This window comes from Phacochoerus africanus, chromosome 5 (genome assembly GCF_016906955.1).
Source record: "Phacochoerus africanus isolate WHEZ1 chromosome 5, ROS_Pafr_v1, whole genome shotgun sequence".
Taxonomy (NCBI): domain Eukaryota; kingdom Metazoa; phylum Chordata; class Mammalia; order Artiodactyla; family Suidae; genus Phacochoerus; species Phacochoerus africanus.
The window spans coordinates 126,442,481-126,463,004 of NC_062548.1; the positions used below are offsets into that span (position 1 = coordinate 126,442,481).

The 20,524-nt window shown below is 42.7% G+C and overlaps 1 protein-coding gene across 1 annotated transcript in view; it reads left to right on the forward strand.

Annotated features, from left to right (window-relative positions):
- The first annotated feature begins 6,482 nt into the window (after positions 1 to 6,482).
- Positions 6,483 to 20,524, forward strand: part of NBAS (NBAS subunit of NRZ tethering complex) — a 360,775-nt gene continuing 346,733 nt past the window's right edge. Inside the window, exons 1-5 of the mRNA XM_047782615.1 lie at positions 6,483 to 6,628; positions 9,092 to 9,146; positions 12,111 to 12,147; positions 15,796 to 15,873; positions 16,215 to 16,262. Coding sequence (XP_047638571.1) covers positions 6,512 to 6,628; positions 9,092 to 9,146; positions 12,111 to 12,147; positions 15,796 to 15,873; positions 16,215 to 16,262 — 335 coding nt within the window. The 5' untranslated portion in view covers positions 6,483 to 6,511. The remainder of the gene's footprint in view (positions 6,629 to 9,091; positions 9,147 to 12,110; positions 12,148 to 15,795; positions 15,874 to 16,214; positions 16,263 to 20,524) is intronic.

The following is a 20,524-nucleotide window of genomic DNA, read 5'->3' on the forward strand; positions in this document are numbered from 1 at the left end:
GTACGGCCATCAGCAAAGTGGAGGATAATTTTATTTTAGTTCCATTGAGGCATACTTGATAAGCTGTGAGAACAGGAAGGAAAGGGGGAAATTTTCTGGTTTTTTTGTTTTGTTTTGTTTTCCTTTCCCTCATCAAAGACTTATAAAAACATCAGTTACTTCTGCTTAAAACAGGTCGATGGGGAGTTTTGTTGTGGCTCATGGGTAAGGAACCCGACTAGCATCCATGAGGACGTGGGTTTGATCCCCGGACTTGCTCGTTGGGTTAAGGATCTGTTTCTGCGGTGAGCTGTGGTATTGGTTGCAGACACAGCTTGGATCCTGTGTTGCTGTGGCTGGGGTGTAGGCCGACAGCTACAGCTCTAATTTGACCTCTAGCCCAGGAACTTCCATATGCCATGGGTGCGGCCCTAAAAAGCTAAAAGCAGAAAACAAACAAATACATAAATAAAATAAAATGGGTCTATCATAGTAGCTTCTCTATCAATTATTTGAACATTAGACAAAAACTGTGTTTCAATTTTGGCTTCGCTGTTACCGGTGTGTAACCTTGTGTGGGTGACAATGATTCAGAGCCTCAGTTTCCCCATCTATAAGGATATTAACCCTTTCCTTGCAGCACTGTAAACAGGAGCATGATAAGGTATAACAAAGTACATGGCTCAGTGCTTGGAGCAGAATAAGTACACAAAATGTAGCCATCATTATTATTACGTTTCTTTTGCAATTGCCTCAATTTTTACTTCAGTCTTATTTCCTTAAGTAGCTCGCAGGGTTACCATTGGCGTGGGTTATTTGGAAAACATAATGTTTCCTTTCATTTTTATTTATGTATTTACTTATTGGGCCATGCCCACAGCAGGTGGAAGTTCCCAATCCAGGGATCAAAACTGTGCCGCAGAAGTGACCCAAGCCACTGCAGGGACAATGCTGGATCCTTAACCTGCTGAGCCACAAAGGAACTCCTAATTTTTCCTTTTACGATGACTTATAGAGACTTAAAATATCTTCAGACCAGACTGGGACCCTCAGTTAAATGAAGAAGTTGGTTAGATGACCACAGAAGTACATGGCAACCAAACTCATATATGATATATTTAGTTTCCCCTCTATGGAACTGGCTGGTAGTGCTCCCATCCCACGTGTTTGTGCTTCTGGTCATCCATTATTTCCACTTTCAGTCGTCTAAATGCTTCATCTGTATTCCCTCTGATGTGCTGCGGTAAGAAGGACAGCATGACCAACGCCTGAAGCATGTGTTTGAATGGTTCTGTTGTGATCTTAGGAGTCTCTAAGCTTCTGTTTCCTCATCTGTGAAATGGGGATCTGAATCTTTCTCCAGAGTTTCTGTTTATCCACATAAGTATTGGCAGTGAGGATGTCAATTCTCTATAAGCCACGAATACTCTCGATGTATTAATGCAGCAACACCATCCATGTATTGTTGGCTAATAACCTGGAAGCAATGTCACAGAGATCCATCCATTCGATTCTGAATTAGGTATATGTGGAATCCAAAATGGGGCACAAAAGAACCCATCTACAGAACAGAAACAGACTCACAGACATAGAGAACACACCAATGGTTGCCAAGGGGGAGAGGGAGGGAGTGGGATGGACAGGGAGTTTGGGCTTAGTAGATGCAAACTATTACGTTTAGAATGGCTAGGCAATGAGGTCCTGCTGCATAGCACAGGGAACTATATCCAAGCACTTGTCATAGAACATGATGGAAGATAATGTGAGAAAAAGGATGTATATGTATGTATGACTGGGTCACTTTGCTGTACAGCAGAAATTGACGGAAGATTGTAAATCAAATCTACTTTGAATAAAAAAAATCTGCAAAATCCGCTGATAGAAATATCAAGAGAGAAGTGGTTTCAGGGCATTGAAACTCAAATTAGCTCAAGGTGAATGCACTGGCCCACTTGATGGGGAAGATGGACGCATGCAGGTGGCACTTGTTTCAGGCACGTTAATGTCCAATAGCTCTGTTGTTCCTGATTTCATTCTCTTACCACGAGGACAGGCTTTCCCTTGGCTGCTAACAACTTCCAATTTGTCTTCTTCCAACTTTGTGATCCAAAAAGAAAAGGTGCTTTTTTCCTCTACTTACATCTTAAAAAAAAAAATAAATAAATACATTGCAGGGAAGAATTCTCTGCCCAGGGGAATGAGGCTCCTTGAGTGGAAAGACTTGGATCAAGAAGGCAGAGTTTGGGGCCTGGCAGCCCCCAGAGAATTATCTGATGGAGGGGAGGAAGAGGTCCTGGAGCAGTTCTCCCAAAGCCAAAGGCCCCCTGTGCAGACACCACGACAGCTGTCATCATGAGCAGAGGGAGAGAGGAGAAGAGGGTTCTGCTAAGAGTCTGCTGTCCTCATGCATGGCCCAGGTCTCTCCATTAAATCAGCCACCCTCCTGCAGTGTGACCATCATCTGGGTTTGCCCAGGACAGTCATGTGTCATGCCCATGCTCCTGGCATAATTATTAAAATCATCCCCTTTCCTTTTCAAATGTGTCTCGGTTTGGACAACTAGTCACTGTTAATAAGATCCATTAGCCATTTGACCTCAACCACCCAACCTTAAATCATCCTATTCCTTTGACTCAGCTGAACTTGGATTTGAGCTCTGATCCCTTGTCTATCCAACCCCAGGGCCTGATGGTTTCCAGCTGGGGTTCCTCTCAGGACCTATGTATTCTTACCACCTTCTTCCCCTCCCAGGAATATTCTGGATTTTATATGGGGGTGACAAAGGCTTTATAATCTGCTCATCTGCTCTGAGCACCTCTGGTAGTAGAACTTTCCTTCCAGGAATTGCTCCGAGTTAAATGTCTAGTCATTTTCTAAATAGCACTGTTTCTCCCTGTGCTTTTGCTTTTTGAGAATATCAGCCCCTAGAGGCATGGCCTTATAGTTCCCGTTCTGATGTACCCACCATGGGACATGGGGCAAGGGTGAGGATGGATAAAGCAATAAACACAGTGTGATGATAGTAAAAGAAGAAAAGAATTCTTGATTGTGTCTGTCCTTGTGTCCTTCCAATACCAGCCAAGAAGGAAGCATCCTTTGTCAGCTTGGCCTGTTACCTCCCGGCTGTGGTTGTGCTGATCAGGTGGAGACAGTGAAGAAATTGCAATCTCAATTCCTACCCGAGAAAGGATGAGATAGGGAAGAGGAGTAAAGTGCCAAGGAGACGAGGTGGGCAATACTGAGGTCTGGGATAACCCCCCCCCCCCCCACTGTAGTTCTTTCCTGTGAATGGTGTTCCTACCTCTTCATATTCTGCAGCAGGCGATGGAAGAAGCACTTCCTGAGCCTGTGCAGCTTGCCAACCTGAGTGGGATGGGGGAGGGGATGTCTGGTGCTTGCAGTTGGGGATTTGATAAAAAGACACAGCTGCTGTGGAGAGATGTACTTGGAGGACCCTGTGTGTAAAAAAGGCTTTTTGGAGCGTTTTTCATGTAGTCAACAAATCATATATGTTTGTCCTCTGCTTTGGGCCAGGCACCACTATAAATTCTAGGAATTTGGCAGGGTAGTATATAACATCTGTGAGATAAAGAAAGAAAATTATACATGGGTCTCTGACCCTGGTTCCTGGCATGAAGCTCCTAAAACCCTTGTAATTTCTTAAGTGATAAGAATACTAGGAGCCATTGTGGCTCAGTGGAAAATGAACCCAACTAGTAGCTATAAGGATGCAGATTCAATCTCAGGCTTTGCTCAGGTCAAGGATCCGGTGCTGCCATGAGCTCAGATCTGGTATAGTTGTGGGTGTGGTGGAGGCTGGCAGCTGCAGCTCTGATTCAACCCCTAACCTGGGAACTTCCATGTGTTGCAGGTGCTACTCTAAAAAAAAAAAAAAAAAAAAAAAAAAGAAAAAGAATACTAGGAGCATCTCTTGTTCTAATATTTGTCTTTGACCCCAATCCTAACACTGGGCTCCTAAAACCCTTGTAAATTCCTAACTGATAAGTACTAGGTGCATCTTTTATTCTAATGAGTCAACTGAATTGGCTTCTGGGTGGCAGCTGGTTAAGTGGACGACCCAGCCATGATTAGAAGATTTGCATTTTTAGTTTCCACCCCCTCCATCCTTCAGAGAGGGAGAGGGGCTCCAGATGGAATTAATAATTGATCACACCTACGTAAGGAAGCTTCCATAAAAATCCCAACAGCAGGAGCTGTCTTTTTCAGGCCACGCCCATGGCACGGGGCAGTTCTCAGGCCAGAGATCAAATCCCAGCAGTGACTGGAGTGGCTGCATTGACAACGCTGGATCCTTAACTACCTGTGATGCAAGGGCACGCCCCAACAGTAGAGGCTTCTGAGAACTCTCCACACCGGGAGGGTGATGCACTTCCCCTCCACCAGAACAGACGCTCCTGTGCTCAGGACACTCCCAGACCTCGCTCTCTGTATTTCTTCATCTGGCTGTTCATCTGCGTCCATTAGCAAATCTTTTAAAAAAAAAGTCTCCTAGAGTTTTGTGAGCTACTCTAACAAATTAACTGAACCCAAGAAAGGGGGGTGGTTTGGAATGTTCAATCTGTAGCTAGTCAGAAACACAGCTGATTATGTCTGAATTGTGTGTGTGGTGGGAGTTAGTCTTGCGAGACTAAGACTTTAACTTGTAGAACTGATAACTACCTCCAGGTAGATAGTGTCAGAATTGAAATGAATTCTTGGACCCCTTGCTGGTTTGGTGCGCAGCCGTTTCAGATGTGAAGAGCTTTGCGTGAGAAGTGAAGTAGATTCTTGGGGGAGAAACACTGTAGGCAAGAACTGGATTTTCCCTTGCACAGGTGGAAAGCTGACATTTTTGTATTTTAGCATCTATATGTACATAGTAGAGCACTCTGTTCTGGCAGAGGCTACATTTTACTGGGCTCTGACAGTAAATAAACAATGTTTGTTTTGGACCAACAATAAATGAATGTAATAAAATACAAATGATACAGCATTTCAGGTAATGACAGGTGTGATAAGGAGAGTGGGTAAAGAAGATCTGGAGTGCTGGAGTTCAGGGAAGGTAGTTGCAAATTTAAAATGAGCCATCAAGGAAGGCTTCACAGAGAAGACATTTGGCAAAAACTCTGTGATGAGGGAGAGAGGGGCAAATACCTGGTAGAAAGCCTTCCAAACAGAACAGCCTTTGCAAAGTCCTTGATGCAGACGTGTGTCTGGTGTGTTCAGAAACAGCTAGGCCTGGGGAGTTCCCCCGTCGTGGCGCAGTGGTTAAGGAATCCGACTAGGAACCATGAGGTTGCGGGTTCGGTCCCTGCCCTTGCTCAGTGGGTTAACGATCCGGCGTTGCCGTGAGCTGTGGTGTAGGTTGCAGACGCGGCTCAGATCACACGTTGCTGTGGCTCTGGCCTAGGCCGGTGACTACAGCTCCGATTCGACCCCTAGCCTGGGAACCTCCATATGCCTCGGGAGCGGCCCAAGAAATAGCAAAAAAAAAAAAAAAAAAGAAACAGGCCAGTGTGGCTGAAGGTGGTGGGGGAGCAGGTAGGTAGTGTATAGTGTAGGCAGGTCATGGAGGGCTTGCTCTAAGGCCATTTAACTTTGAGAGAAATGGGAGCCTGAGGCTTCATGGCAGAGGTTTCTAATTGCATCTCTGCCTAATGCATCTGGAGGGATATTATGCAAGGTAATTCCTGCAACAAATCTTCAGTATTTATGTTTCTTTTGAATGTGACACGGTGCTGGTTCACTGGACACAGTGTATTCATTCAGGTTTCAATAGGCTCTGCTTACAGTACAGCGCTTTCCCCAGAGAGGCCCTTGTTGAATGAACAAATGAGACTGGACCTGCAGGTAGGTCCTCAACATCTTATTTCAACTTTATGGCACTCGCACCCTTTCAAGACTTGGGTTCTAGTCAGCTGTTTGTGCTTTCAACTAGATATTTCTGCCTCTGTCTTTGCTCACCCCATTTCCCCCTACTTGCAACGCTCCCCTCAAACTCATTCCACTTAATTGAATTTTAACTCTTGTTAAAGACCCTGGATAGGCTCCAACTTCCTCCGGGAAGGCCCCCTAGACCCTCTGGTTTTCTTCTTTTTTCTGAGCTCCTTCAGCATCATTCCTCTGATACCGTTCATTGGTTTAATCTGTTGCATTGGATAACTTTTGGGGTGTTTATTTAAAAACCACTTTTGTACTCTTTCTACGTGTCAGGCCACCAGGACATAAATGCTAGCTAGATCTCCCGGAGATACTTCTTTCATTTTTGTTTTATAGAGGATGAGAATATGAGAGGCTCAGCCTAGGCAGATCTCATGCAATTAATGAACAGAGCGCAGTGGGATCAGGTGCTAACTCCAGAGAGCCAAGACAGGGTACCTCCTAGTCATAAAAGGGTTAAGCCCATCTTTCCGTTCCACCTCCAATTAACTCCACCCCTTTTCCCGTGAATTAAAAGCTGCGCGGCCAGGGTCTTTTGGTCGCCGCGGCTCGCCGTAGTGCTCCTCCCTCACCAGCTTGGCCCCGGCCAAACATGGCGGCCTCCGAGTCAGCGTCGGCTGTGAATCAAGGCACAGCGGAGGGCGAGGAGGAGACGATCCTCTATGACTTGTTGGTCAACACCGAGTGGCCCCCGGAGACAGAAGTACAGGTGAACCAGGCTCGTCTAGGGCTGCAGCCAGCCTGGCGTGGACGGTGCACCGGCAGAGCCACGTAGCAGGAGCCACGTAGGAGAGTGGCGCCGGGTGGGCGGGGGAGCAGGGCTCGGCGGCTTGTGCGGTCGCCCTGGCAACGGCGCCGTGGGTAGTAGGGGGTCTGGGTCCCCCCGAGTGGGTTTTCCTGGTATTCCTCCTGGGCTGCAAAGTTGGGTTTTCGGGGTCTGAGGCACGCACCTTCCACTCTGGTTCTCAGTTTCACCACCTCTGCTTGGAGGGGAGGCGCAGTGTTGGACTCGGGGATCCTTCTCATATCTAGACTTTGATGCAGTCCCTTCCCGCGGGCCAGCTAGGGCTGGCCAGGGTTGATCCTCATCTGCAGTGGGAGGATTTTCCAGGATCCTACAGTCTTCTCAGCATCTGATGGGCTGCCGTGGAGCGCTGCATCAAACTTGTACGCCTATTTGGGCCCCAGTTCCGTTAGTTCTTGTGCATTTCAGAGAACAAGCATTTGATAAGTATATGTGTGTGTCTGTCCATGTCCCAGATACTGTGGCAGGTGCTGGGCTTACAGAGGTGAATAACTGTCGGATGCCGTCTAGAGGGAAGACAATGTAGTAAACGGTTTCCATCACTTAGGGAATACGAGCTGTAATAGCAGGGTGAACAAAATGCCCTGGGGAGTGAAATTTAGAGGCTATTGACCAAAGGGGTCATAGGGGTTGGTTATCTTGACCTTGGGTTGTAAGTTTCAGAGAGAAGGCCTCCCAGGCACAGGGTGAAGAGCAGGAACCAGGAATCTACTTTGATTCAACATACTTATGGTTCAATGCGTGCCAGTCACTGTTGTAAGCTCAGAGCATGCAGGAAGATCAAAAAGGACTTTTTTTAAAGATCATGGATGGGCATAGAGTCCAGCCCATATGAATTCTTATTTACAACTTTTCTGTATTTCTTTACTGGAGAAAGTACGCATTCTCCTACTTCTCCTGTAAAGTTTGTTTTCCTTTAACCTCCTTCCTGCTGCAGTTTGTGCTTGTCTTGAATAATTTGTTTTATAAGCCACAGAGATCCTCCTATGTTGTTTTTCAAGTATTTACTTAGTTTCTTTGTCTTGAACAATGTGACTATCCTATAGACTATGCAACTAGGAAGCTGTTGCTGCTGCCATTGGTTAAGTTTCCACTCAGCCCTCACTGGTTAGTTAAAATAATGTTTCAGAATGCTTGACTAGATAAAGTGATTAAATGAACACAGCATCAACTTACACTGAAAGCTCATAACAGTTTTTTGTTTGTTTTGTATCTGTTTGGTTCTGTTGATGTAAACTGAACTACAAGCTCTTGGAAGAGAACTACATTTATTTCATCTTTTTTGTTTTTTGTTTTTTTTTTGGTTTTTAGGGCCGCACCTGTAGCATATGGAAGTTCTCCAGCTAGGGGTCAAATCAGAGCTACAGCTGCTGGCCTATACCACAGCAACACAGGATCAGAGCCTTGTCTTCGACCTGCACCATAACTCCGGATCCCTGACCCACTTATCGAGGCTATGGATCGAACCTACATCCTCGTGGATATTAGTCAGATTTGTTCCCCATGAGCCACGACGGGGCTCCCTCTGTCATCGTTATATCCCTCCCCGGGACCAAATTCTGTCTTAATTAACATGGAGTGAATGAGAGCAATTCATGTTGACTGAAATAAATTTTGTATACTTTTAAGCCATATCTGTCTGCACTTAATTTATGGCCATTGTTCATTGTTCCTTTTTCTTTTTCATGGTGCCCTGGGCCAGGGGTGGAACCTGTGCCACAGCAGTGTCAACACAGGATCCTTAACTGGCTGAGCCACCAGGGAACTCTCCTCTGTTAAAACTGTTTTTTTGCTATTCTTCCTTTCTTGATAGCACCGTTAGTACACCTCACTCACTGTTTTTGTAGTGCCTGGTATTGTTTAGTCTTTACTTAAGAAATTACTTAATACATCATTATATATCAGTGTGGATGTCAGCATTTTTTCCCTGTGGATATACAAAAAATATTCAGTACATTTGCTTTGAGGTATGAGTTTGTTAATCCATATGACCATTTTTCCTGCAAGCAAAACTTGTTTTCGGCCTCTGTAGCCCACCAAAATAGACTGTGCTCAACTGGCAACCAGTGTGGTCTTTGCTCTTGACTTTTGTGCACTGATGTTTTGATTTGGAAACATTTCCCCGCAAATTCTTGTCCTCCCCTGCAAAATTCATTCTGACAGATGCCTGTAACTCTACCACCCTCACTTTTACTCCCGCTTTTCCTAGTCCTGCTTCTCCTTGTTCTGCTTCTATCTATAATTAGTTTCTAAATTCTGGCAACTTGTACTCAGCACTCTTGAGTATTAGCAAAGAAATGTAACTTTACATTTTGATAGGTATTCCTAGAAAATTCTCAAATGTTTTTGGTTTTTTTCTGTTTGTAGCCTAGAGGCAACCGAAAACATGGTGCATCCTTTATAATCACAAAAGCAATTAGGGGTAAGTATAGCTTATTTAATTTTCTGCATGTAATGATAAAGTTAGGAGTAATTTGTTTCCCATTTGTATTTTTTCCTATTCATAACTGTGCTGTTTTAGGACATTTAAGGATTTGAAAACAGATTGTGTTCTTTTTTTTTTTTTTTGTCTTTTGTCTTTGTTGTTGTTGTTGTTGTTGCTATTTCTTGGGCCGCTCCCGCGGCATATGGAGGTTCCCAGGCTAGGGGTTGAATCGGAGCTGTAGCCACTGGCCTACGCCAGAGCCACAGCAACGCGGGATCCGAGCCGCGTCTGCAACCTACACCACAGCTCACGGCAACGCCGGATCCTTAACCCATTGAGCAAGGGCAGGGATCAAACCCACAACCTCATGGTTCCTAGTCGGATTCGTTAACGACTGCGCCACGACGGGAACTCCCAGATTGTGTTCTTTTGACTTCTAATGTAGCACCTGATTAAAAGTGAGTAGTATAAATATTACCTGTTTTATCTTATAAAAAATGCATGCATTTCAAATGTGATATGTCTATATCTAAATCTACATGTATGTATACAAACGTGTATGTATGTCTGCAAACAGATATTTTTAATGCAGCTTAAGTATGACCTGAATTTAGCTACTTTGGATGTGTTCTAGAAGAAACGAAGAAACTCAAACCCTTATGAGTCTCAGAAAATCTATAGACATTGAAAGTGAAAAGGCGGTGACAGACTGTTTTAAGTGGTTTACATGGCGTTTCAGACACACCTGGTCCGAGTCATTCAAGTTTGATTAACGAAGGCACTCATTTAACTACTGACACTTTCCGTATGAGCTCACAGGATCTGCGCAAGTCTTGAGCACTAGCCTTTAAGCTGTGCTGTGAGGCTTTATGTATGTTAATTGATGTGGTCCTTTACCAGTGAGGTAGGTGCTGTTACAAATTTATTTTTTTTAGCTGAGGAAACGTACCCAGTGTCCTTCATTTGGAGTTTGTCTTTCTGGCTCCGAAGCCCATTCTTTTTTTTTTTTTTTTTGGGTCTTTTTGCTATTTCTTGGGCCGCTCCCGTGGCATATGGAGGTTCCCAGGCTAGGGGTCCAATCGGAGCTGTAGTCACCGGCCTATGCCAGAGCCACAGCAACGTGGGATCCGAGCCGCGTCTGCAACCTACACCACAGCTCACGGCCACGCCGGATCGTTAACCCACTGAGCAAGGGCAGGGACCGAACCCGCAACCTCATGGTTCCTAGTCGGATTCGTTAACCACTGCGCCACGATGGGAACTCCTCCGAAGCCCATTCTTATTATACTGGGGATTGTCAGCTACTCAGAAAGAGAAAATTCAGCTGAAAAAGAATGAATGTGTATGTATGTATAACTGAATCATCTTGTTCAGCAGAAATTAACGCAGCATTGTAAATCAGCTATACTTCAATAAAACTTTAAAAAAGAAAAAAAGATTCAATTCCAAAGGAATTGAGTGCTAGAAATTAACTATATCTTCTGATAAAGGTAAAATAACTATCTTCTGTTAGAAGCACCAGCATATTCAATTTTCATTATCACAAATGTGAAAGTTCAAAAATTTAGAAAATATATGCAAGTAATAAAATTGTACAAAGTTTAGGGAATGTAGATAACCACAGATTAGAGTAAGTAATTTGATCATTTTGCGAGAGAGAATCTCTTATCCTTTAGATGTTTTGCTATTGATACAATAATTGTGGATACATGTTCACACATACATGTACATTTTATTTTGCTTTTGCTTTTGGTTTTTTAGGGCTGCACCTGCGGCATGTGGAAGTTCCCAGGGTAGGGGGTGAATCGGAGCTACAGCTGCCGGCCTACACCACAGCCACAGCCACAGCCACCCGGGATCCAGGCCATGTCTGTGACCTTCATCACAGCTCACAGCAACACCGGATCCTTAACCCACTGAACGAGGCCAGGGATCGAACCTGCATCCTCACAGATACTGATCGGAGTCATAACCTGCTGAGCCGCAACAGGAACTCCCTGTGTACGTTTTAAATGGGATCACATGAAACATTACTTGTCAATAATGTATTAGAGAGTTCGTTTCCTGTGAACTTCCCTGTTTTAGACACTATTATTTTTTAAGTCTTTTTAAAGTACAAAATGGTATCTTCATCTTCTTTTTTTTTTTTGTCTTTTATCTTTTTAGGGCCACACCCTCGGCATATGGAGGTTCCCAGGCTAGGGGTGTAATTGGAGCTATGGCTGCCGGTCTACGTCACAGCAACACCAGATCTGAGCCGCCTCTGTGGCCTACACCACAGCTCACGGCAACACCTGATCCTTAACCTACTGGGCGAGGCCAGGGATGGAACCCGCAATCTCATGGTTCCTAGTCGGATATTTTCATCTTTATACAAATATTTTGGTCTCAGAGAGTGATTATAATAACTCCTACTCCATGGTTTTATTAAAGCCTCTTAGGTGAAATTTAGCATCTCAAACCACTTTTACTACTTGTACTGCTAGGAAATATTTCTAAGTTTTGAATGTTACAAACTTGAGTCTTAAAATAAATATATGGTCTTGTAAAGATTATAGTGTAGGAGTTCCCTACACTGAGCCCCATGTGGCTCAGGAAACGAATCTGACTAGCATCCAAGAGGACACAAGCTTAATGCCTGGCTTCACTCAGTGGGTTAAGGATCCAGCATTGCTTTGAGCTCTGGTGTAGGTCGAGACACGGCTTGGATCTGGTGTGGCTGTGGCTGTGGTGTAGCCTGGGAACTTACATATGCTGTGGGTGAGGCACTGAAGAGACAAAAGTGAAAAAAAGGTTATAAGTGTATATATTTGCAGGAATTGTATTTTCCTTGTTTTGTAATGATTTGGTCTACAATATATTTTAGATTTATTCATTAATTTCATCAATAAGTCTAAATTGAAAATGATTCCTATAGGATAGCTCATTCATATTTGGCTTTGCTGTTTCTTTTTATTACAGATCATTTATTATTTTTCCGCCAATATATCTGGTACAGGTGAGTGGTCGGTTCTTCAGAGAAACAGTATGAATATCCAATGCAAACAATATTATCCTATTAATGATCTAAACTTTCAGAATTGAATCCCATCTTGTGTGTGATACAGATGCTGACATTCAGGTGAACCTGGTTTATGAAACAGACCTTTCAAACCCTTGGCCTAACCTGACAAGTTCTCTCAGAAGTAGAATAATTTCAGTCCCTTAGACATTATTATCTCAGGACAACTTCTGCTTTCTCTGAGTGTTCTCAGCCTTTTCTTGAAGGCCCCATGATGGACCTGTGCTTGTTGATCTTTTTAAAAACCTTTTTGTTCTTATTGTTGTCTCAGCTCTTGCTGATGGTCCTTCAGTTTCTGTGCCTCAGTGAAGGTTCTTAATAGGTTTCAGTTTTTGAGAACTTTTAAATTCTTTTGAATTTTAAGTATATTTTTAGGTCTAGTGCTAATTTTCAGCCTTAAAAGGAAGAAGGGAATGATTATTCTGACCACAGATATAATTGTGCTTTCAGATACACAAGTAGGAGCTGTTGTATAGAATTATTTACCATAGATTGTTTTTTCCTTAAGGATGACTAATCTTAAAAGCTGCAGAAATAATAGAGTTCTATAAAAGAGACCTTTGACTCTTCTTTAGGTAGGGTTAGCACCAATGTTTTTCTACTTTTGCTGTGTGTAAACTTAATTTTTTTTTTTTTTTTTTTCTTTTTAGGGCTGCACCTGTGGCATATGGAAGTTCTGGGCTAGGGATCAAAACAGAGCTGCAGCTGCTGGCTTACAGCCACAGTAATGTCAGATCTGAGCCACATCTGTGACCTACGCTGAATGTTGTGGCAATGCCAGATCCTTAACCCACTGAGTGAGGCCAGGGATTGAACCTGTATCCTCATGGATACTAGTTGGGTTCTTAACCTGATGAGCCACAAGGGGAACTCCTAAATTAAATTTCTTATTTAATTTTGTCTTGTTTTTGGGAGTGTGGGTTGTAATAGAGAAGAGAACCAAGCGAGAGAAGGTGGTCGTGGGGAGGCCAGTCTAAGAGGTAGGCCGTTTTTCCTGGGCTGCCCTTGCTCGTGCTGCACACCCTCGATAGGGATGGCGGAGGACCTTTCTCTTTAGGTTAGTCTTGACAGCCCTGTGCCTATTTATTGAGAAGCAGGACTTGCAAGAGCCTCCCACTGATAAAAAGCCTGGTCCTGTGTGTAAACACCTTATTCAGGCATCGGGAAGTCTGTTTCTCCCGGGAAGTCCCTTTCTTTGAATTGGCCACACTGACTAGTGGACAGATGTGAAGGCACCAAATGGTGATTCTCTAGTCTTCCCCATGTTAGATTTCTTTCCAAAAGCTTGCAGTTCAGTTTTTTGCTCTTGAATTTATGGTAATTATACCTAAAGGTATAACTTCAAGTGTCTTTTTCAAAAGTTTTTTTCTTTTAATTGTGATATAAACAGGCCAACAACTATAGCCATTAATAATTGTTGCTATTCTGCCATATTTGCCTCAGTTTTTTTTTTTTTTTTTTTTCCCCAGGGCCACACCAGTGGCACTTGGAAGTTCCCAGGCTAGGGGTCCAATCGGAGCTGCGGCTGCCAGCCTCCAACAGTCACAGCAGTGCCTGATCTGAGCTGTGTCTGTGACCTACACAGCAGCTCGAGGCAATGCCAGATCCTTAAACTAGTGAACGAGGCCAGGGATTGAACCCACATCTTCATGGATGCTAGTTGGGTTCCTTTCCCCTGAGCCATAACAGGAACTCCACCCTTTTTTTTTTTTTTTTTTTAATGCAAGATGTTACATCTGAAGCTCCCCCCCACCTTTGCTTCACTCCTTTCCTCTCCAGGGGAAATTATGTTGATCATATCATTCACGTGCATGTTTCATATTTTTATTATAATATTTCTGTAACTATCTTATGGCATTAAATATTTTCTGTTTTAAAAAATGAACATAGACATGTTGGATGTATGTTACAATATTTTTTTTCTTTTCTTTTTTTTTTGTTTTTTTATGGCCACACCGCGTGGCATATGGAGGTTCAGGGCTACGGTTCAAATCAAATCGGAGCTACAGCTGCTGGCCTGCACCAGAGCAAGGTGGGATCTGAGCCGTGTCTGCGACCTACACCACAGCTTACAGCAATACAGGACCCTTAACCCACTGAGTGAGGCCAGGGATTGAATCTGCAACCTTATGGATGCTAGTCAGATTCATTTCCGCTGCTGAGCCACGATGGGAACTCCTGCAGTTACTAATGTTTTTTAATCCTCTTTTGTATTTTCTAATTTCCATAATGTTTTTTTTTTTCTTTTTTTCTGTCCCACTATCCTCTGTCAAATTGTCAAATTATTTTCCCTCTGTTTTTTGCTTTTTAGGGCTGCACCCATGGCATAGGGAAGTTCCCAGGCTAGGGGTCCAATCAGATTATAGCTCCCAGCCTACACGTACACAGCCACAGGAATGCAGGATCCAAACTGTGTCTGCATCCTACACCACAGCTCATGGGAATACTGGATCCTTAACCCACTGAGTGAGGCCAGAGGTTGAATCTGAAACCTCATAGTTCCTAGTCAGATTTGTTTCCGCTGCACCACGACGGGAACTCCTCAAATTATTTTCTTTTTCTTTTCTCTACTTATTCTCTTGACTTTTTCATGTGTTCCTCCTCTAATTTGTTGCCTCACTTGATTCACAAATGGTGGATCATTTCCTCATGTGTTTTGTGAGTGATGCTGTTGGGAGCTTCTGCTTGGGAATCTTGCATCACATGAGTCAAGTGAAACTGCAGTCCAGTGTTGCATGTGGTGCAGACTTGGGGATTTGATTTGTTCACAGGAGCTTTCATTCTCAGCCCCCACAGACCAGAATTCCAGGCAGAGATGAGATTTCTGAAGTCTCCCGAGACCCATGGGGAGGTTTGTCTGGTTTTCCTTTCACTGATAGTGTAGTCGTTTGAGGGTCCTGGCCTTTGCAGGAGTCTCACTTCAACTCCTGTCCTTCCTGGGGCCCACAGCTTATTTCCTCTGCCAGGTGTTAACTCCTTTCTTTGCCTTGAACAATTCTGGCTTTCAGTTCTCTTTGCGCTTGTAGTACTTGGAGGTTTTCCTTTCTTTCTTGTGAGTTTAGCTGTACACTAGAAGTTTCTTTTGTTAGAGTTGAGCCAGAATTTCTAGGTGTGCATTGCAGGAAGGGCTTCTTACAAGCTTACTTTGCTAAGTCGCTGGTACCCTCAATATCAATATCTTTCCCTTAGAAAGAACATAAAAATTTATATCATTGAACACATTACCATGTGTTTGGAAATGGAAAAATGTACGTGGTGAAATTTCAGATATCCAAATTTAGTAACTTTTGCTTTGGGATTTGCAATATCCAATTTTTATATTCTAACGGAAAAAAAATCCCTAGAGCTTGCTACAGATTTATATGCTACTTACAATATCTAGTTATATTTATGTAGTTTTCATGATTAGATTTTTTATTTTTTGTTTTTTCTTTTTTAAAGTATAATTGATTCACAATGTTGTGCCGCTTTTTGGACTTCCCGCGTGGCTCACAACACAATGTTGTGCCGCTTTTTTTAAAAAATACATTTTATTGGAGTATAATTGACATGATTAGATTTTAAGTTAATGTGTTGTGGTTTCAGCCCTGCACCTTTTTTGCTCCCTGATGGACTGGTTCGTTTGGTGAATAAACAGATAAACTGGCATTTGGTACTTGCGAGGTAAGGATGTGTAAAATTCATGTGTTTCTCTACCTGGATTAGCATTTAAATTCCGTTATGGATATTAATTTTGGGATCCTAATGGCCTGCAGTCTTGCTTTTTATTGTGTATTTAAATTCCCTTTGTATGTATGGTTAGTATTGTTTAAGTGTTAATTCAGTTGCATTGAATCATTTTGTATGCATTTGTACTTATATACTCATCTAATTATAAGGTCAAAAGTTGGATAATTAAAGTTGTGAAAAAATTCAAAAATGATTAACTTCTTAATTATGTCTATGTTGAAGACTGCTACAAATATTCATATAGAAAATTTGTTTTTCTTTCTCCTCCATGAAAGCAATGGGAAACTTTTGGCTGCTGTTCAAGATCAGTGTGTGGAGATCAGGTAACTGTTACTATTATTCATACTCAAAATTTCCCTTGAGAAAAGTTTTACCTAATTAATGGGAACTAAGATATTTAAAGGGAGCATATTTAAAAAAATTTTTACTATTAAGTCATGTAATTTTTAGGTGTCAAACACCAACTTCTGCCAGTTAAAGGATGAGGGTTGTTTTTTCAGAGTATGCCTCCTGCTTCCCCAGATCACTCTGTCTCCTGAGAAACTTTATTTTCTTAGTAGACAAAGGCACGTCTTCCAGAACTCTGAAGCTCACTCTTGTTTGTCTGGTTACTGCCGAGTCAGCTAAGCAGGTGTTCAAGGCAGCTGCTCAAGGAGGTATAAGAAGTGTAGTGGCTGCTTTCCTCTGTTGGCATAAAGCTGTATAGATGGATTACGGGGCTGCAGAAGACTGAGGCTACATGTTACTTGAGACTGGTGATACTCATCCGTCCTCTTAAGACCTCAGTGGCGTTACATACACATCTAGAAGACTTCTCTAAGCTGGGCTTTCCATGTACTTTTAAGTTATGCATCAGTTGTGAAAGAAATGGCAACATAGCAATAGCAGCTGATTCAGGAAAATTAGTTCCTTTTTTTGGGAAATTAACAGCAGCAGATTAAATGTGTTACACCTCTAAAACTGTGGGCTCCTCCTTTCTCCAGGCAATGGAGATCCACAGAAAATAAGCAACGAGGAGGAAATTTTAGGATGCCTAGATACCAGTCAAAAGTTTTGTATTTTTTTTTTTTTGGAGTTCCCACTGTGGCACAGTGGACAACCCTGCCCATATCCACGAGGATGAAGGTTTGATCCCTGGTCCTGCTCAGTGGGTAAGGGATCTGGCGTTGCCACGAGCTCTGGTGTAGGTCTCAAGTGCAACTCAGATCTGGTGTGGCTGTGGCCGTGGTGTAGGCCAGCCTTTAAAGCTCTCATTTGACCCCTAACCTAGGAACTTCCATATGTTACAGGTGTGGCTCTGGAAAACAAAAGAATCTAAAATTTTTTTCTGCTAATTGTTATTGACTAAAGGCAGTATTAGTGAGCATTCAGTTTTTATCACATTAGTTGTAGCTTTCTGTTTGTGCAATTTCCTTTTCCATTTATCCAAACAGACATGGACCCCTCAACTTTTTGGAGGAGTAGACAAAGGGCTTTGTCCTATTGGGGCACCAACTTCAAATCAGAAGGCTCCGTGATTCTTCTTCAAATCATCGGGATAGAAATGATTGACAATACTGACAGCCTTTCAAAATTTCATTACCTCATCTGGCATGGCTTTCATAGGCAGGGCCCTCTTTTCTAACCACAGCAGTGAGCATCAAGATGGCACAGTACTTGAACTGATACTGTTCATTGAAATGGGCTAGCATTTTGTATTCCATTTGCTGCAGTGATGTGAAATGTATATTTTGGAGAAATGTGCTCCTGGTGTGACTTCTATACGAACATCAGGTAGTGATAAAAATTTCCATCTTTTTCCCATGAAATGAAAACACAGATGGAATGATTTTAGGTGTTAAGATTGGTGTATGCATGCAGGGATTAGATTGGTATGTAGGTTTGTGAAGGAGAGTTGGACCAGGAAGTTTCTAGAATTTGTTAATAAAAAGTTGGGATGAAATGAAATTATTTGCTTTCATAAGAGGATTTGCTACTGGATTGTTAGCATGTAAAATAATATTTATGAAACTTACACATATATCCAGCTCTAGGAATTTACTCATGCCTTTGAGAATGAGTCCTAAGGAAAGATTACTGGGCAACAGAAGTGATGCTTATCAAGATCTTATTCAACTGGTCTCTAATTTGCCAAAGCTTTGCAACTTAGTATGGCTAAAGACTCTTAAATAGTGCAGAGTCAGTTCTATCGGGAAGCCGTTCAGAAACTCATTCCCAACGGGCTCCCCTTTCCCCCGATGAGGTGCCAGTCCTTTATGCTGCATGTAATATAATGAATACATTATTACACTTCATGATAAGATAATGCTGACAAGGTTGGGCACTGTTGAAATGCTTTCCGTGTGTTAACTCAGTCCTTGCAGAAGCCCTGTGAGGTAGGTATTGCTATTTTGCTCTATTTTAGAAGTGAGGACACTGGCACAATATGGTTAATTACCTTGCCCAAGGATTTGAAATCAGCTGTGCTTGTTGCACTGCTCATGCACTCAGCTACAGGTCTCTACTACCTTTTGATCATTTCCTTTGCCAAGTTCCATGTATCCTGTTGGTTTACATATGGGTTTCCTCCAGGATATTTAGGGCCACTTCTTTGCACAACTCCAGGGGGTGCCATTTGCCTAAAACTCAATGTGAACGGGATCTGAAGTCTGCAGCTCCAGTTACACTGTGTGTTCCTTGGAGGCATGGGCTGTCTTTTTTTGTTTTTTCCCCTAGTGCTTTTATATTTCTTTGAGGATAATAGGTGCTAAGTTGATGTTTGAGTAAGTGGCGTGTTTGCAAGTAGGATGGGGAAGCAGATGCCGGGGGCATAGCATACTGACCTGCTCAGAGTTGGCACTCAGTTTGTTGAAAATAGACATACACACTTACTTTGCAGCAACCTGAGAGGAAGTGTCTTTGAGCAAAGATGTGGGCTGGTCAGCAAAGAGAAAGGACAAGGTAACTACCTGAAGTAAATGCTAAAAGTAGTGGCCGTGCCTGAATTTTTTTTTTTCCCCTTTTTCTTTTTACGGCTACACTGGCGGCATATGGAAGTTCCTGGGCTAGGGGCTGAATCGGAGCTGCAGCTGACGGCCTGTGCCATCGCCACAGCTACACCGGATCCTAGTCACATCTGTGATCTGTGCTGCAGCTCACAGCAACACTGGATCCTTAAGCCACTGAGCAAGGCCAGGGATCAAACTCACATCCTCGAGGACTCTATGTTGAGTTCTTATCTTGCTGAGCCACAACGGGAACTCTGTGCCTGACTTTTTTTTTTTTAATTTTTAAAATACTTTAATTTTTTTAATTACTCAAATGAATTTATCACATTTGTAGTTGTATAATGATCATAACAATCTGATTTCACAGGATTTCCATCCCACAGCCCAAGCACACCCCTCCACCCCCCAAACTGTCTCCTCCAGAGAACATAAGTTTTTCAATGTCTGTGAGTCAGCATCTGTTCTGCAAAGAAGTTCCGTCTGTCCTTTTTTCAGATGCCACATGTCAGTGAAAGCATTTGATGCTGGTGTCTCATTGTACGGCCGACTTCACTTAGCATGATAGTTTCTAGGTCCATCCATGTTGCAAAAAATGCTGGTATTTCGTTTTTTTTTTTTTTTAATGGCTGAGTAATATTCCATTGTGTATATGTACCACATCTTGATCCACTCCTCCGTCGACGGACATTTAGGTTGTTTCCATGTCTTGGCTATTGTAAATAGTGCTGCAATGAACACTGAAGTACATGTGTCTTTGCGAGTCATGGTTTTGTCTGGATAGATGCCCAGGAGTGGGATTGCTGGATCAAATCGTAGTTCTATGTTTAGTTTTCTGAGGAATCTCCATACTGCTTTCCACAGTGGTTGCACCAATTTACAATCCCACCAACAGTGTACTAGTGTTCCTTTTTCTCCACACCCTCTCCAGCACTTATTGTTTGTAGACTTTTGGATGATGGCCATTCTGGCTGGTGTAAGGTGGTACCTCATAGTGGTTTTGATTTTCATCTCTCTAATAATGAGTGATGTTGAACATCCTTTTGTGTGTTTCTGGGCCATCTGTATGTCTTTTTTGGAGAACTGTCTGTTTAGATCTTCTGCCCATTTTTTGATGGGGTTGTTTGTTTTTTTTGGTGTGGAGCTGCAGAAGGTGTTTCTAAATTTTGGAGATCAATCCCTTGTCCGTCAATTCACTTGCAAAGATTTTCTCCCATTCTGTGGGTTGTCTTTTTGTGTTGTTTAGGGTTTCCTTTGCTGTGCAGAAACTTTGAAGTTTGATTAGATCCCATTTGTTTATTTTTGTTTTTGTTAATACTCAGGTGGATCTGAGAAGATGTTGCTGTGGTTTATGTCAGTGTTTGGCCTATGTTTTCCTCTAAGAATTTAATAGTGTCGGGTCTTATATCTAGGTCTTTAATCCATGTGGAGTTTATTTTTGTGTGTGGTGTTAGGGAGTGTTCTACTTTTATTCTTTTCCATGTGGCTGTCCAGTTTTCCCAGCACCACTTATTGAACAAGCTGTCCTTTCTCCATTGTATGTTCTTGCCTCCTTTGTCATAGATGAGTTGGCTGTAGGTGCGTGGGTTTAATTCTGGACT